This window comes from Bufo bufo, chromosome 1, assembly GCF_905171765.1.
Source record: "Bufo bufo chromosome 1, aBufBuf1.1, whole genome shotgun sequence".
NCBI classification, from domain to species: domain Eukaryota; kingdom Metazoa; phylum Chordata; class Amphibia; order Anura; family Bufonidae; genus Bufo; species Bufo bufo.
Genome location: NC_053389.1, coordinates 58,123,946 through 58,142,566, shown reverse-complemented (window position 1 = coordinate 58,142,566; position 18,621 = coordinate 58,123,946). Strand labels below are relative to the sequence as shown.

The 18,621-nt window shown below is 48.3% G+C and overlaps 1 protein-coding gene across 1 annotated transcript in view; it reads right to left on the bottom strand.

Annotated features, from left to right (window-relative positions):
* Window positions 1–18,376, bottom strand: part of CBL (Cbl proto-oncogene) — a 44,749-nt gene extending 26,373 nt beyond the window's left edge. The window contains exons 1-4 of the mRNA XM_040425006.1: window positions 18,068–18,376; window positions 10,231–10,478; window positions 5,081–5,227; window positions 344–500 (exon numbers count right to left, since the gene is read on the bottom strand). Coding sequence (XP_040280940.1) covers window positions 344–500; window positions 5,081–5,227; window positions 10,231–10,478; window positions 18,068–18,208 — 693 coding nt within the window. The 5' untranslated portion in view covers window positions 18,209–18,376. The remainder of the gene's footprint in view (window positions 1–343; window positions 501–5,080; window positions 5,228–10,230; window positions 10,479–18,067) is intronic.
* Window positions 18,377–18,621: the final 245 nt, after the last annotated feature.

Here is an 18,621-nt window from a genome sequence, read left to right as displayed (position 1 = left end):
TACCAACATTTTGATTCGGTGACTAAAAATTTAATTTGGCTCCTAAATTTTTCAGTTCAGGAGCCAATGGCCACTAGGAATTTTTTTTAGTCTGGAGCACTGCTATTAATTTCAATGGGTCCGCAAAAAATGCGGACAGCTGTCCGCATTAGTATGTCCGTTCCGTAGCCCCGAAAAAAAAATATAGAACATGTCCTATTCTTGTCCGTTTTAGGCATTGTTACAATGAGTCCGCCAAAAAAAAAAAAAAAAAACGGATGGCATATGGATGCCATCCGTTTTTTTTGCACATACGGTCGTGTGCATGTAGCCTTAACATGTAGTCGAGAGGAAAACGTTGTACCTGAAAGAGCCGAGTGAAGATGTCAAACTCAAAAACAGAGATGTAATCGTTGCACGTGAGGTCAATGGTGGATTTCAGGGCCATGGCTTCCAGACCAGAAGAAATAGGGTGGACATCATGCAGGGCATGCCGGAAAATTTTCCATGGAACGATGGTTCTGTAAGGAAATAAAACATTTTTTTTGTTTAGTCTTTTCTACTGTACGGACAAATGGCTGAAGAAGCACATCAAAAGCGGAGAAGATACAGGACTACAGGGGGTGCCGTTCGTGTGATGTCTATTATGGTGCCCCAAAGGCCTCATGCACACGACCGTGCCGTTTTTTACGGTCCGCAAACCGCGGATCTGCAAAAAACAGAAGCCGCCCATATTGCCCTTCGCAATTTGCAGAACGGGCGCCGGCAATATAAATGCCTATTGTTGTCCGCACGGAGTGCTGTCCGCATCTTTTGCGGCCCCATTGAAGTGAATAGGTCCGCATCCAAACCGCCAAAATGGCGGCGCGGTTGCGGACCCAAACAACGGTCGTGTGCATGAGGCCTACTGCAGAGAGGAAAATGGTTCCTTCATGCAACTTGCAGAATTTTGAATGCTGCTTTAAATGTGTATTGTATATACAGATGTATAAATTGTACAATGCACGTCAATCTATCCACGAGACGTGTCCTAGATGCAGGATCTGTGTGGGTCCCACCTCTGGGTCCAGAGTCTGCCTGCTCGGCCCTCTCCAAGTCTCAAAGAACCAACCCCCGACTAGGAGGAGATCGCAGCCACACAATCGCCAAACGGGGTTCACAGGACCCCCGAGAGGTCCATATTTATCGCACATCCTACGAGTGAGATTTAGACCGCAGGGACCGTCACCGATCACAGGAACGGAGGTCCGATGTCTCCTGCTTGAATGGCGTGGCAGTGATAGGAGAGTGCTCCTCTACAGCAGTCCCACAGAGATAAGTGGAGCAGCCGCAACTGTGGGCCCCGCTGGTTAGACCCCAACCAGACACTTATCCACTACCCTGGTTCCTGGGGATAAATTTTAAGGGGTTTTCCAGTGGAAAGAAAAAAAAACTTTTTTTTCTCATGCTGCACATAATGAAAAAAAAATATAAAAATTACCGAACTTACTACCTTGTCCATCCTCCACCGCTGACAGTGGCTTGGATTGCCGCTCAGCCAATCACTGAGACGGGTTATCGCTGCAGCAGCGTTTGAAGTCATATCCTGCTGTGCAGAGACATTAGCAGGAAGTGGAGAGCGGCGGGGTCCCCTGCAGTAGCATATTGGCTGGTGGAATTCCCCTTTAAATCTTGGGACAACCCCTGTAAGCTGCAGCCTTAGGCTGACTGCACATGATCACATAATGGAAGGAGCGACAATCGGGAAAGCCTGTCAGAGCCTTCAATGGGAAACGTATCCCTGATCAGGTGTGAAACCAGCCTTAGGCTGCAGAACGAGAAGTGAAACGTAGAAATGCGCTTGGAAACAAGAACAGGATTTCATAAGAACGTACTGCAGAACCAAGAGAAGAGTGAAGGTCAACGTCCACTGTCCACTGTGCACATGTGAAATCTTAAAGGGGTTGTCTCCGATCGGTGGAGGTCTGACTGCTGGGGGGCAAATGATCACTAGAATGGCTGCCAGTGATCCCCTGTGTGAATGGTGTGGCAGACAAATGCGCTCTGCTACTCCATGAGGCTTCCAGAGATAACGGAGTACTTATACTCTGATACCTCCAGCTTCCCCATAGAGGTGACTCGGATGGTGGACACGCATGCATGTCTGCTGCTCCATTCAAACGAGGGAACACAGGTGCCCATTCTAGTAATTGGCAAGGGCCCCCAATTGTCAGACCCCTGCTGATCAGACACTGTGGATAGGAGATAAGTTGCTGTAATGGGACAACCACTAAAATCCAGTACTAACAGTTACTATTTAAAGGGATAGTCCAGTCCAGGTGTAAAGAGATGCACCTGCATTGAGGGCGGCCATGTCGCCAAGGCTTCCATCCTACACCATCAGTGATACCCCACGATCGTGCACGGATCCCATTCCTTAGAACAGGACTTGTGCTTATAGGACGGCTGTCGACCTCCCTGTGTGCAACTCATTCTCCCCTCAGTCAATGTCACACTGGGCAGGATACAAACAACCCATTTAAATAGCACCTGTCACCACAAAATGCAATCTGAAAGCAGCAGGTTATAAAGTAGGAGGAGCTGAATGATATATAAATCCGCTCAGTTCCTCCTCCTCTATAACATGGTGCTTTCAGATTGCATTTTGTGATGACAGGTTCTCTTTAACGCAGTCAAAAAGCCTTAACAAAGTAGAAAAACCTAAAGCATCCTAAAACAGGACAGCGGCCATTTTGTTTCTCCTAATCATTGCTCCCTAGACAAAAAACAAGCCATTATAACTAATGAAAGGTATTTGGGAATATACAGTATTTATAATAAAGTAATATTTGCGTATTAATTTTCTTAATTCCCTCAACCTCAACTATGATGATATAGAACGCAAACTAGTTTCATGCATTTTCTTCATCGTGTTGCATTTTTGGGTCTTTCAAAAAGGAGCCTGTGCTGGGTATGGTGCATTTCCCATGGTCTAAAAAAAGTTTGCCCAATATAAAAAGGCCACAAAAAAAACAAAACAAAACACTTCTGATGTATAAAGAAAATCAGTTTTGGGTGCACTCTTCACTAAGATGAGCTGAAGGTCCGGAAAACTTTACCTAAAGAGTTTCCAGAAAAAAACATTTAAGTAGGGTTGTCATGATAGCAAAATTTTGATTTGATTTTGATGACTTTTTCAGACGTAAATATGATTATTTTTTTATTGTTCATATATTTTATATGTAAAATTGGGAAACAGCGATTTTTTATATTTTGGTGTTTTGAAACATTTTACTTGAACCTGGGATCTTTTGGTCCTTGTCCTATTCACCCTAATAGAGCTCTATTAGGGTGAATAGGACTCACACTGTCCCTGCTGCCCTGTACTATACACACAGCAGCAGGGAGGTTACCATGGCAGCCAGGGCTTCAGTAGCCTCCTGGCTGCCATGGTAACCGATCGGAGCCCCACGATTTCACTGTGGGGCTCCGATCGGAAGCCACTACTGCCACCAATGTAAATACTGAGGAGGAGGGGGAACCCTGTGGCAACTGCGCCACCATTGAAGATAATACTGGGGCTGGAGGCCTCTGCGCCTTTAGTGAAGTAAATACTGAGGAAGGAGGGGGGGGTGGGGGGGGGAATACCAATGAGTCACCAATAAATATAATACTGTGGGGGGGAGGGGGTGGATGTCATCAATATTAAAAGCCCAGATAAACCCTTTCATCTGAGGTCATTATGGGCATCAATGAGTTGGGTATGTTTTGTTTCAGCAGGTGACATTCTGCCATCTAGGTCTGAGACTGAGGCCTGCGGAGGGAAAACGAGCGAGGCCATATTATCCTGAAAAGACTTGTTGAGTGCCAGCAGCATATCTTTCGGGAGGGACCCAGAAGCTGGCACACCTAAGATAGGGAACTCCTGAAGTGTTGTTCCAGTGTGCCCCGGGGTGTTACTGAATGGGGCTAGAGACCCGTTTGGAGCGGCGTGCGGCTCATGCTGGAGGAGCTGCTGATTATGGTGGCAGCTGGGGCGCGTGACCTACTGATCATGCTGCGAGGAGGTAGGGGGGGGTTGTCAACTCCATTCTGACCACTCTCAGTGGGTGGTGGGAATCGAGGGCATGACCCTGTACCTTCTCCAGGCTCATCTGTAGTGGGTAAGTAAGAGCCGCGTCTTGCTGGTCAGGAGTGAGTTGTCGCCTCTATTTTTTCCTCGCTCTTTCGCAAAGAAAAAACTAAATTTCCCTTGGGCCTTCATAGATCTCTTGCCCCTGGTCATCACCGACGTCTGAGACATGGAGGCAGTGAGGAAATAACAGGTTTCCGGGGCCGACTGCTGATTAGTCGATGCTGTACTGGCGGTGCTCAGCTCTTAAGCGGCCATCTTCCACGATGGCAAGCCATGCCCCCCGGGTTAATTATATTCCATTAGCTGCATGAGGAGACGGCGCCATCTCCCGTCCTGTTCACCACTGCTTTGCCATAGACATGTGTGCACTGCGTGCGTGCGCCATCTTGTCATACAGCTGATTAGTGGGGGGGTGCAGGACCCCCGCCAATCTGATATTGACAACCTACCCCGAGGATAGGTCTTTAATATTAAAATCCCGGAGAATCCCTTTAATGGTGGAATTGCTGTTTTTTTTTTCCCCAACCAGAAAGAGTTAACAAAAGGTTAATAAGTTATGTGTACCCCAAATTATCCCATTAAAAGGACTAAACAAAATTAAAAATGTGAAGCTCTTGAAGGCGACAATTAATAAAATTGGTTGGTCACTGAGGCCTCAAATGCACATGGGGGGGCTGGTCAACTTTCCATTGGAGAAGTAGTAAAAAGGTTATATCTGTGGGGGGTCCTCAATGATCTCTAAAATGGGGGACCCTGGTTTCCCACGTACCCCTAGGAGGAGATTGCCGCAATGGTTCAGCACTTGCCCTGCCGCCCCACTCAACCTCTATGGGAAGACTAAGTGCTGAGTACTGCGGCGGGTTCTGGGGATATCCCAAATATGCTTCTAAAGGCGAATAACTGCACCGCTGCTGATACAGTATTTAAAAAATATATATATAAAAAAGGCAGAAACGCAACAAACTCCATCTATTGGAGAATCCATACTTTTCTCCAAAAGCTTTCCTCCAGAAGTCAGCAGCATCGGCCTTGGTGATCCGGAAATTATCTCCTTGGAACAATCCATTGGGGAATATTCCTTTTAACTCTGCGAGCATGTGGCTGAAGATGAGGGACAATTTGGTCAAGTTCCGCCTAGAGGGTAGAAAGGGAAAAAACAAAAAGCAAAAACCACGGTCAGTATTAAAAATGACACCTATACATACAGGTTTTCAAACAGCAGCAATTGTTCGGTCTAGCATTACTGCGGGAACATTTTGCAGCTAAAGAGTTAAGTCCAGCATAGCCGGAAGCATCAGTGATGAGTTAACCCAAGAATTTCCTCTTCACAAAAATGCAAATAGCGTCACTAACCCTTGACATGGTAACTCAGTACTGCAAGTAGCCAGCAATCCAAGTGTCTCCGGCCTGAAGACCTCTCCGCTGGCACAAGAGCCCTGGCATCTGGCGTTATACGAATCTAGGGGGAGTGATCGCTCAATTAGGATTTCCTTCCTTCGAGATGGATTCATTAGATCTGGGTATGCAGCTCAGAGCCTTCCTCCTCACGTATGTGGACTACAAGCAGGGAGCTCCATCCCACAGGATGGTGCCAGCTTCTAGGGGCACCTATCATGGCAGACTACAGTCACATGCCAGATTTTTAAAGGGTATCTGTCAGCAGATTTGTCCCTATGACACTGGCTGACCTGTTACATGTGCACTTGGCAGCATCTGTGTTGGTCCCATGTCCATATGTGCCCGCATTGCTGAGAAAAATTATGTTTTATTATATGTAAGTGAGCCTCTAGGAGCAACGGGGGCGTTACCATTACACCTAGAGGCTCCGCTCTCTCTGCTACTGCCGCACCCTTTCAGGTCCAGGTGTGATCACAATTACACTACAGTGCAGATAGAGCAGAGCCTCTAGGTGTAATGGTAACGCCCCCGTTGCTCCTAGAGGCTCATTTGCATATAATAAAACATCATGTTTCTCAGCAATGCGGACACATATGGACATGGGACCAACACAGATGCCTTCAGCTGCCAAGTGCACATGTAATAGGTCAGCCAGTGTCATAGGGACAAATCTGCTGACGGATGGGCTTTAATCGGCGAGGTGCTGAGACACCCACTGTCTGCTAAAAGGAGAGGAGACAAGTGCCCAAGTGATCGATGTGCCCCATCAGTTCTGATCTGCTCTCATTTAAATGGAAAATTACTACATTGCAATAATAATAAAAAAAAAGATTTTAATGAGGATTTGATAATTCAGTACTTCCCGTTTAGTATTTCTTTTCGTGATCTGATTTGTCAGGCTCGCAGCTTACTACACTCCACACACTGCAGAGCGCTGAGAGTCACCAATGCTTTCTTATTGTCCGCCAACCCCACCCCCCGGTTCCCCTATTCCACCCGGCCACCGCAAGCCCCCCCGGTTCTTCCCAATGCACCCGCCCACCGCAACCACTGGTTCCCAATCCACCGGCCCACCTCACCACCCCCGGTTCCCAAATTGGGTTTTACCTTCTATAGTCTGGGTTATAGGAAATCTCCTGCAGCGCCCCAAGCTTGATAAAATAAACGATAGTCACCGCTTAATCACCCTCCGCTTCCGGTGCTCTGGACCTTATCTCCAGTTTCTTGAGATCGCTGCAGTCATTCACCGGCCTCAGCAATATATGGCATGAGATCGGCGAGGCCAGCGACTGGCTGCTGCGGTCACGTGCCATGTACAGTGAGCTCACCACTGAAACCACAGTTGAGGACAGGTGCTGGAGCGCTGGAAACGGCGGAGAATTAAGCGCTGAGCGTGTGTTCTTTTATTATTTTCTGACATTCCGCGCACGTCGGGGGAGTTTTGTTATAACTCGGACAACCCCTTTAATAAACCTCCCCCACTGTTTTTCTGAAACCAGCAAGTCTGTAATGATGAACTAAACAAAAATCCTAACAGCTCAGAAGCAGGACGAGCCTAGAAGTTTATACCAGTAAAGAAGACCGTATGAAACCAGTAACGACAAGCTTGCGCTACGGCCTGGCGGACTTAATAACCCGAAACGCACTGGAGCTATCCCTGTGGCCGAAGCTGTTAAAAATAACCTATGGCCTCGATGTTTCTCCGCGGGTTTCACAATGTTCGTGTGTCAACGACCAATTCTGACTGCGGTTACATTCACTTCCTCTCGCTTTTTCCACTGCACAATGCAAAAACTTCCTGCTTTTTGTACAGCAAGACTTGCTGCAAATACCTGAATGCTGCAAGAGGTGGACGAAGAGCGTTGACGGGGTCCGATCACAGACCTGTTCGCACCTTCAGGATTTGACACACGAGTCATTGTGAACTAAACTTTTCTACAGCCTTCCCAAAAAAAAAAAATCTAAATAGCCTTAAGATAAAAAGACTTTTGTAATATACTTTATTATTCAGTAATACACTTTTCCTGCTCAAAGTCCGGGGTGCCATCGCGTAATGACAGGTCGGCGCTGTACGGATTTCACCAGGGGCCGCAGCAAACATGGCTGCTCCTGCCTGTGCGCCCCTCAAGCTTGGCTAAACTCCGGCACAGTACATGGGTACCCGGTACAGATGTGCTACGCCAGGATGTAGCTGAGCAGAGCGGGCTCCTGCTACTACTGTGCTATACCAAAGACCATGGAAGTGCTTCCGATCCGTTATTCTGCATGTTGCGGATTGTGGACCCATTCAAGTCAATGGGTCTCCATCCTCAATACTGAATTCACACAGCCGGTGCCCATATCTTGCAGAACCGCCGCCTGCTTATGGTCGTATGAATGAGCCCTTAGCCAAAGAATTAGGGTATGTTTAAATGATGGATTTTTAAAATCCGCCTACTAAAATTCATAGAGGAATCCCCACTTTTTTTTTTCCTGTTAATTTTTTCGTGCAGATTGACGACGCTTTATTTTTATTGTTTAAACCGATGGCCGTTTTCTGCAAAACAAGACTGCATTGTTTGCTTGCGTTTTGGGCGCGGATTCACCCCAAAAACCAAGCAGAAACTGGATGGACACGCAAGGAGCTGTTTTTTCAAGTCCCGTTAATTTCAAATGGGAGATTCTGCGAAGATTCCGCCTCAACGTAGGGCGTGGCGCTCCTTTTTTCCACGTGGGAAAAAAACCCAAAAACAAATGCACTGAAATGAATGGAGTGGATATTGAAGCAGAAATGCTCTGAAATCAGGGCCAAAAAATAAAAATAAAAATCTCTGAACTGGCCCTGAAAGGGGTTGTCTCACTTTATCAGGTAGAGAAAATTAATACAAGGTATTTACTAATGTATTGTGATTGTCCATATTGCCTCCCTTGCTGGCTGGATTCATTTTTCCATGGTTATGACCACCTTGTAATCCAGCTTCGGTGGCCGTGCTTACACACTATAGGAAAAAGCGCTGGCCTATGTGCGCTCCTGCGGTCCCGGCCTATAGTGGGCAAGCATGACCATAGCTGCTGGATTGCAGGGTGGTCGTAACCATGGAAACGAGAAGCGTATAATGTGATGGAAAAAATGGATCAAGCTAGCAAAGGAGACAATACGGACAAATCACAATACATTAGTAAGTGCCTTGAATTCACTTTCTCTACATGATGAATGCCATCTGCTGAAGTGAGAGGACCCCTTTAAGAAGACAGAACAAACACTGCCTGTGGCTATACACATCTGCCCGTCTACAGAGCAAGCCGCGCTCAGAATAACCCACAAAGGTGCAGTAAACAGCTATTAAACATTAGAATTCAATTAGAAAATTAAATTAGTCCCCATTTTGCTTCCTTATGGAGTCTTAAGGGGGGGGGGGGGGGGGGGTTCTTACTAACATCTCTTACCCTCTATCCCAGGGATCAGCAACCTCCGAAACTCCAGCTGTTCAGAAACTACTGTACATCAACATAATCACTGCAGCCAATCACTGACCCGTTGTTGCACTAGTGGCAAGTGCCCGCCACTGTCCAGCCCCTCCAAGCGGGCATAGGCGCCGCATCACTTATTCAGCCTCTTCTCTTGTTGAGCCAGTGGTCCAGACCCGCTTGTCCTCCTCTGTCCACCAGCAGTGGACCTGACCACTGACGCCCCACAGTGCTCTCCCTGCTGCAGGCCATGGCCAGCACTTTCCTCTCAGGCCTCCCTTTCTAGGGCTTTTGCTCTCCGGCTCTTAAAGGGCCAGCGTGCACGCACTCTAGTCGTCCCCAGCCAGACCCGTCACCTCAGGGTATTTAAGGCACCTTCCCTTAGAGTTGTTCTAACTTTCTAGTTCCCTGAAAAAGTGTGCTGTTCTATTGACCCTTTGCTGTCTGCACTGACCTCGGACTTGTTTCACAGATACGCCCGTACTATGCCTGTTTCCCGACTACAACTAATGGCTGATCCTTGCTGCCAACTACACCTGGACTATTGCAGGAGGTAGCGGTACGGTCTCTCCCCTGCGGCGAAGACAAGATCCTTGTATAGGGTTTAAAGGGTGAAAACCAGGGGACTGTTGGGATAACACCCTTCGGACAAACCTGTTGGTTGGTGCACTGGTTCTAAACCCACTGCTCGTGACACCAGTGATGCCAGCATGCATGGCAGGAGACTGCTGAGGCCAGTTGGCAGCAGCTGCAGTAGTTCTATGGATGTACAAGACATCATGGCTGCAGTAAAGTCCATCACGGACCAAAGTGTTGACGTCAGAGCAGTGGGGGATTTAACAGGTGAGTAAGGCTTATTTATCACACTTGCTACTGGAAAAATGTTTTAAAGCTAGCCCGTCACCTCCAAAATCAGTTAATAAGAATAGCTTTTATTGTGAAAATTTGGTCCTCTAACCCTGGGAAATGCTTCTTTCTATTCTTACACAAATTAGGGCCCTGGCGTACCGCGAAGGAGCCACTACGCTTGGTGCACCATCGGTCCACCGGTAAAACTAGCAAGTACCCCCCTCATCAGATTGACAGCCCTAGCGATAACTCACCCACCCAAGGTGCACCAAAAACCCTTAATGACATAAAAATAAGAAGCAGCATTTCTTGGGAGAAGAGGACTGGATTTTACAAGAAAGGTATGGGTATATTTCGGGGGACGTACCTTACATGGTGAAATGCCCACTTTGAAGCCAGATTTTTGAAGACCCCAGTGCCCTAGAAATGGGTAACAAACTAACCTCGGCTGAGAATTTTCCTCATACATGCGTTCTTTGCCTTCCTTGAACAGACTGATTGTTTGCTTTGTCTTCTTCAAGAGGTTTTCCATGAAGACCCTAAAATACTCATTTTCTCCAAGGATCTCCATCTTCCCCTCGTAGCGAGACATTATGGTGCGGAGGTGCTGGTAGGTGTCAGGCAGTAGGTCCAAGATATAAGGAGGGCTGTTTTTCAAGGCGAGCCTTTGGTTCTGGCACAACCGAACCACCTGCAAACAGAAGTGACAATGAATGAGTAGCTGCTTCGTAACCCCTTCTTCAGGATCAGGCAAATCTTGGTCATTTTTATTTTAGTATTTTCCTCCCAAGAGGCCAAATTATATTTATTTATTTTTTTATATATATATATATATATATATATATATATATATATATATATATATATATATATATATTTTTTTTTAATTTCAACACGATATAGCGATATCAGGACTTGTATTTGCAGGGCAAGTTGTATTTCTTCTTTTTGACTTTTTATCCTCAGGATAGGTCATCAGTATCTGATCGGTGTGGGTCCGACACCCGGGGACCTACGCCAATAAGCTGTTTGAGTAGACGGCAGCGTTACGGTGAAAACGCGGCTGTGTACGTCCTAATGCGGCTGTGCTTGGTATCACAGGTCAGTCCCATTCACTTGAGCTGCGCCTAGCCCATGTAACCGATGACTCTAATGTCACCGGCCGAGGGAAAGGCTACTTTCGCACTCGCGTTTGGTGCGGATCCATTCAGATAATACAACCGTCTGCATCCGTTCAGAGCGGATCCGTTTGTATTATCTGTTACATAGCCAAGACAGATCCGTCTTAAACACCATTGAGAGTCAATGGGGACGAATCCGTTTTCTATTGTGCCAGATTGTGTCAGTGAAAACGGATCCGTCCCCATTGACTTACATTGTGTGCCAGGACGGATCCGTTAGGCTCAGTTTCGTCAGACGGACAACAAAACACTGCAAGCAGCATTTTGGTGTCCACCTCCAGAGCGGAATGGAGACGGAACGGAGGAAAACTGATGCGTTCTGAGCGGATCCTTATCTAGATGATCTTCAGCCTGGCAGTTCACGGGGCGTGTCCTCTCTGCTGCTGCTCTCTCCCTATAACTGCCGCAGCTTCTAACAGAACATATGGCTGGTGGGAGTTGAAGATTCAAACTGAGCATGTGCGACCAGCTCAGCGAGACGGACAAAAAAAAAATAAGGAAAATAAAAAACAGCAGGTGGCGCTATACAGATACATTTTATTGAATAGCTTTTATAATTTTTTATTACATTCATATACAAATGTATTGAGATCCAGGTTCTGAACTGAAAACTGCAGAATATTTTTAGTGGGACAACCCCTTTAAGGGGGTCCAAGCCAACCCCTAAAATGACTCTCCTTATGCCCTCACAGAGATTGTACTTACCTGGCTTCCCGCCGCCATCCGTGCGACGGGGAGGTGTGTGTGTGTGTGTGAACAATGACCTTTAGTTGTGCGTTGGGTGATGCTACTTTTTAACCATTTCAACTGACCTCTCATCTAGGGGAGAGGTTTCCCCCCCTTTTTAATAGAAGAAGAAACTACTCTACACATCCCATATCATCCTTTCCGTGAGCCTCCCCGACTTCTTACCCTTAGCCAAGACCTGGCTCGATGTTGGAGGCTCGGGCTGAGTCACAGTTTCCAGCGAGGCCGCCTCTGAGGTTTCCTTTACTATACAGGATCTCACGGCCACACCGGGGTGACAGCTGCACACGCTCCCACGTAACCACATTAGACAGAAGAGCTCACACGTATATGAAAACAGCTGGAGGTCAGAGGCCGGCTGAGAGGTCGCCGCCGCTCACAATATCGGAGCTGGTGAAGCGGATATCAGACAGGATATACAGTGTATATGGTGACGTAGTCTCTCCTCATATACCATCAGCTTGTATGCTTTCCCACTGTACAGATGATGGATCTGTTGTACGGGACTCGCTGAGTACAGTACAAGAGATCCCCAATCAGATATGAACTGACTGCGTCATAAAACATTCAGTTCAGGGGAACCGGCAGACGTGTTTCCGGGGCCGATCATGTCCGTGCGAAAAAGCCCTTAGGACAGGGATCAGCAACCTCCAGCACTCAAGCTGCTGCTGTGAAACTACAACTCCCAGCAGGCACACTTACTTGGCTGTTCTTAAAAGCGAAAGGAGGATTCTGGGAGTTGTAGTTTCAGAACAGCTGGAGGAGTGTCGGAGGTTGCCGACCCCTGCCTTAGGCTATGTTCAAGTGGGCAAAATCTGTCACCGATTCAGAGGCGGAAAGAAGAGAGGATTTCTGCAGCGTAATTTGCGATTTGCAAAGTACAGATAAGGTCCGCGTTTTTTGCCGACCTCCTTGAATTCAACGGGTCGGCATCAGCATTTTGCAGACAGGTACGGGACATGATTTGCATAACGGACAAACGGGTCAGCCGCGTGCTTTTGGCATCTGTTACGCAAAAAGAGACCATGTCCACAAAACACGGGCCATATTCTGCAGATCCGCGATTTGTGGACCACAAAACCGCTACGACAGTGCGCACGAGTCCTAACCCACATTCAATACCGCAACCAACAGCTTCCCATTGACTTCCATATAAAAACTCAATGACAAGCACATCTTGTTACTGCTACGATGCAGATTTGATGGCGGTTCTCTATAGAAGTTAATGAGGAGGCAGAAAAACCCCAAACCCTTCTAGAAGGCTTCTAAAAGTAATCTAACGCCCCACCAAATGACAAAACTGCCACCAAAAATGATACCAAGTGTTTTCTCTTTACAAAAAGTTTGAATGACGGATTTCTGCCGCAAATTCCTTTTTGAATTTGCATCGCATCGGAGACGTGTAAACGTACTTTCCTGTGGTCACGTGCAAGGCGCATTTATCATGGCTGCTGACACCAAGGCACAGACTGCCCAATTCTCTATTGTCCTTCGAAAAGTATCCACAGGATGGGGCATAATCTTGGACTATGGTGAAACCCCAAATTAGTCCGGGAATGGAGGAGTCCCCGAGTTCCCTGTCTGAATGGCATTGTACGGAGTACGGACCGCCACTCCATTCATACCGGGGAGCAGGAGACCCTCTTCTCATACCATGGAGCAGGGGGTCCCTGAGTTCCCTGTCTGAACGGTGTGGTAGGGACCGCCGCTCCATTCATACCGGGGGCTCAAACCCGCGTCAATACGGAGAGAAAACTAAAAAGGATATAATCTAAGGGCAGACGAGATGGACCAGGGCGCCACTTGCTTTCAAAGGTGTGAAGAATGCACCAAAAACACAGATCACACCTCGGAGGACTTGCACCCAAAAAGCAGAAGGTGAAAAAAAATGTTAAAAAAAAGTCACAAAGCAAAAGCTGTATTGTATGTGCTGCCGTCAGAAATGTCTTAGCGCAGTCACTGCCAGGGACAGAGAGGACCGCACTGAACGTTATCATCTTCCGCTGTCAGTGAAAGCTCTAAAAATAAATGGAGCGGTCACTTCCGGCAGGTCTCCCTGGTGAGCGCGCCCAGTGCAAGACAACCGAAAGAGCTCTGGACCCCGGTACATTACACCGTACTGCCCTCCTGTAGGTCCTACTGTCACACGTACAGTATATGACCAGGGAGGGCACAGACAGCTCCCAAAGAGACAGCCATGGCGCACCTCCTGACCTCCCAATAGTGGTCAGGACCCAGAGAGAGGAGATCAGTGACAGATTGCTACTGGTTGCCCAAATGCAAGTGTCCACGAGACGAAAAAATCTCAGAAAAAGAAAGTAAACTTAAGGGGTTGTCCCTTTACAACGTTTTGTCTATCCACTGGAAGTGACAAGAATTTGGGATCATGGTGGACACGTATGTGCACTGCTGCTCCATTCAGGTGAGCGCTTGTACTCGGCCATCTCCAGCAGTCCTATAGAGTTGAATGAAGCGGAGGACAAGCGTGCCTGAATGTCATTTGACTCAAATGGGGCAGAACATAGACCCTCGTTCTCGTGATCACAAAGGGCCCAAGCAGTAGGACCTGTGCCGGGCAAACACTTATGAGCCTGGATAAGGGATAAGTTATTGTAATGGGACAACAAAAAATAAATAAATAAAATCCCCTCACCGATCCCCAGTGCTCCCGTTATCTCAAAGTTCCCTCCTGCTGCACACGCTCACACCCCCCGAGGAAAAACAAACACTCTCTCATGGGGTCAACATTGGTCCATATGGGCTTACGGACATGTGGACCACACTCCATGAGCCAGAGGAACAGCCACGATTCTGGCGGACTCGAGCAGTCCTCACATTACATGGACAGCCAGTCACTTGTCCGGCCTGGGTGTCCACGGCTCCCCCTGACAAAATCAGCTTTTTTTCCCCCCAGGACATGGGGTGCGGCCAAGTTAGGGAATGTCTCCGATGAGGGGTTATCCTAGACAAACGTTCCAGTATTGTTATACGACCTCCTATACTGCAGCAGAAGGTGGGATTACATGTTACGCATGATTCCCATCAAGACGATGCCCGTGGCTGGCACCGAGGAAACTCCATCCTGCTGGGCGAGGGGTGGGAGAGTCTACCATTCACGCTGCACCGGAACAAGTGACGATCCCAGATGATCATAGCTTTACCGCTGATCCTCAGGCACATCGGCCATAACATGCACAGGGACAGCCGATGTGAAGGCGTTAAAGGGAGGCTGTTAGGAGTTCAGGTATCCTGCGAATGGCTGACCGATTAAAGTGAACTGGTCCACATCTGCGTACAGCGTTCACTCGGTCGGTACTTGTGCAAATAGCTCCTGTGAGTGCTGTGGCTTCCTCGCGGGTTATCAAGCACAGCGCAGTCCATGGTACAGTGCCCGATGGACGTGACATCACTGGCCTAGAAAGAGGATGCTCGCCGGACAACCACAGCCTCTACAAACAGCTGAACAAGGGGGGGGGGGGGGGGGTGCAGGAGCCGGAAAGAGGCACCCCCTGAGAAACCCTGGCGTCTCCTCCTCCCTGTACCGATGCTCAGTATTAGCATACTGAGCGGGAAAACTGCGGGAGCGTACGAGCGATATTTGAAAAAAACAGGCAGGGTGGCAGCATCAGCATCAGGGGGTACCCCGCAAGGAAAGGTATTTATTGAAATTAATACAAAACCATGAAAGGACCTCTTTAAAGGGAACCTGTCACCATGAAAATGTGAAATAGAGCAGGAGGAGCTGAGCAGACTGAGGTATACACCGCCGTCTTCTGGGAGAAGATTCAGTAAAACTTGTATTTTATGCATTTAAATCGCTGCTCATTCCAGCCTTTGAAGTCCAGGAGGCGATCCTATCAGTGATTGACAGCTTGCCCTCTATGACTGTGTATACAGAGATAGCTGTCAATCACCGATAGCTCCGCCTCGTGGACTTCTAAGAATAAAATACAAGTTTCACTGAACCTTTTCCCATAAAACTATCAATCTGCTCAGCTCCTGCAGCTCAGATACTATGGGGGAGATTTAATCATTTCCTGTGCGCCCGAAAGGGACTTTAAAAAGTGCAACTTTATTAGAAATAGTGGCATGTGCCATTTTTCGCGGTCCTTGCAACTTTTCTGAAAGGAAAGGAAGGCGTGGGTGGGGAATTGGCTGCGGCCAGTCACTGCAACAAATGCGTCATTTAGGTACGCCAGTTTTCTGGCGTAAATGAAGCTCCGAGCTGCGACACATTATACACTGCTCGTTTCCATGGTTACGACCACCCTGCAATCCATCAGCAGTGGTCGTGCTTGCACACTATAGGAAAAAGCGCCAGCCTCTCTGGTGGCCGGGACCATGGGAGCGCACACATAGGCCGTCACTTTTTTCTTATAGAGTGCAAGCACGCCCACCGCTGATGGATTGCAGGGTGGTCGTAACCATGGATACGTGCTGTGTATAATGTGATGGAAAGGAGGCAATATGGATAATAACAGTACATTAGTAAGTGCCTTGTATTAACCTTCTCTACATGATGAATGCCATTTGCTGAGGCGACACAACCCCTTTAAGTTTAACATATACTTTGGGGGGGGGGGGGGGCAAAAAAAAGGTGCAAAAGCATAGTATATGCTCTTCCATCCTTCAGAATATATATATATATATATTTTTTTTACAAGGGAACTCTATGGTGATGGGTGCCCCTCTATGCAGTGTAGCAGAGCCCCCCTCAGTTGCCTACGTAGTCCTGATGGGACAGGGTCAGGTCCCACCCCTGAGACCTATCCGATGGCACGTCCCCCACGAGGACATTCACACCCCTTGAAGATACTGTCTATCACACAGCAAGCCAAGGAACCACGGGGCGCACAAGACATCGGCGAGGAAGCCAACTTCTCTAGACGCTTGATTAGATCCGATTGCAGCACGATGCCCTCCCGGGGGCCACTAGGGGCTACTTTACAGATGCTAAAGATCGGGGCAGAAGCCCCTGCCGGCAGTGCATTGCGGTGAATGAAGACGATATGGCGGTCAAACATCTCGTGACCGAAAATAAGTTGTAATCGCACTGTCGGGGCGGTGGACGGGAAATATTGCAGACCTGCCCAGACCCATTTTTGACATGATATACCAAAACCAGGTTCAAAGAACCTTGTGTACACGATGAGTGCGCGGAAAAGAGGGAAGTCACAAGTGCTTGTTATTAGGAAGCGGACAGGGGCCACCGCCGACAGAAAAGGGAAGCATCGCTGTAGACTTCGCAGGGCGCAGCGTGTGACGAGGCCGAGCTCTACTTCCCTCTGCGGGGTATACATAGCGGCATGCAAAAAAAAATTAAAAAAAACACCATACAAAATATTATAATTTTTAGTTTTTTACTGTAAGCTAGGGGGCATTACTGCACCCATAAAAACCTCAGAGCCCCCAATCCGGCTCAGCCCACTGACTTCAACCGATCCACAGTCGGCATTTTGCAGACAGGTATAGGACATGTTCTTTCTGCGGAACAGACATACGGGATCGTCTGTGCGCCCTAGGTATCCATTTCCGTTCTGCAAAAAGATAAAACGTGCCCCATACTTGATTGCAAATTACCGACCGTGGACCAGTTGAAGTCACGTTTTTAAAGCCGCTCTCATTCCGTGCAACCGTGTTGCATCCACTTTTTTTTTTTTTTTGCAAACCCAACGCGGATACAACACGGTCGCGTGCATGAGGTCTCAGGAAGCCATATTTGCTGTGGGCAGAACGAGCCGCGGCTCATCTGAGGCACGGACACTCAGCTGGCGGCGTAATCCACTCTGCTCAGGTAGATGCTGTCGCAGAACCACCCCATGGGCTCACGCCACCCACATGACGCCTTGCCTCCAAGGCCACTGAAAATCCACAGCGTAAGACAGGACCGGCAAAGTTATGAACCCCTAATAAATGCAAACCTTATGGCCGCTGCCATCCTTCGCCTCGGTTACCTACACCCAGGTAAAGCCCTGTTCACACCTGCGGCGGAGGCAACGATGCAGATGTTCATATCTGATGTAAAAAAAATAGTGCATCGCTACTTTCTCCAGTACAACGATTATAATCAATCAGCGCCACTAGTGTCCAGCTTTTCTGCACTTATGACTGAAGAGAAAAGCGCAGATGTGAACAGCGCCTAAGGATCGTTTACAGATCTGATAACAGGAAAATGGGTCAAAATGACACTTCTGACAAATAGTGCATAAGTGTTCAGTGGAAGGATGAACAGACATGAGGCATGTAACCAGAAAACGCACTATTAGAACCATCAGGGCTCCATCATTCTAATCGCACAGTGTACACAGGCCTCTACGGGGGATCCGTCCACACAGCAGCGGAAAACACCCACCTTATCCATCAGCTTCCAGCATTTCTCCACCGTCTTCCGGTCCACTGCCCCAGGCTGAGCAGCTGGGTGATGGTGGTGCGGCTGGAAGGCGTCTTTCACCAGGCCGATGAGCCCTCCGCCTTTCCGCATATTCGCCGCCATGGTAAAGGAGCAGAAGGCAGGTTATTGCTACCGGAGAGCGCCGCGGCTCCCGGACAGGGCTCTCCCAGTGTACGCCGGGCAGGGAGGGGAGAAGAGTCTCCCGGGGCCGAGCACAGCAGCGCCGCCGCCGTCACTTCCGCCTCTCATGTGAAGGGAGCTCACTCAGGCATCGCGGACAGAATGAGTTTACAGAGGAAACCCCGCCCACCCCGCGGCCGACGGAACCGAGCAACGTGATTGGACGACTGAGTCACAAACGCCGCATGCGCACTTAAGTCTACGGTAAAACTTTCAGCGGCCATAGTGGATGTGGGCAACTGGTGTCACTGGGAGGGTAGTTAGGGTTTGCGCCCCCTGTTGGCAAAGAATTGTTGGGGGTGGGCATGTGCAGTACTGAGATGGACTCCAGAGCT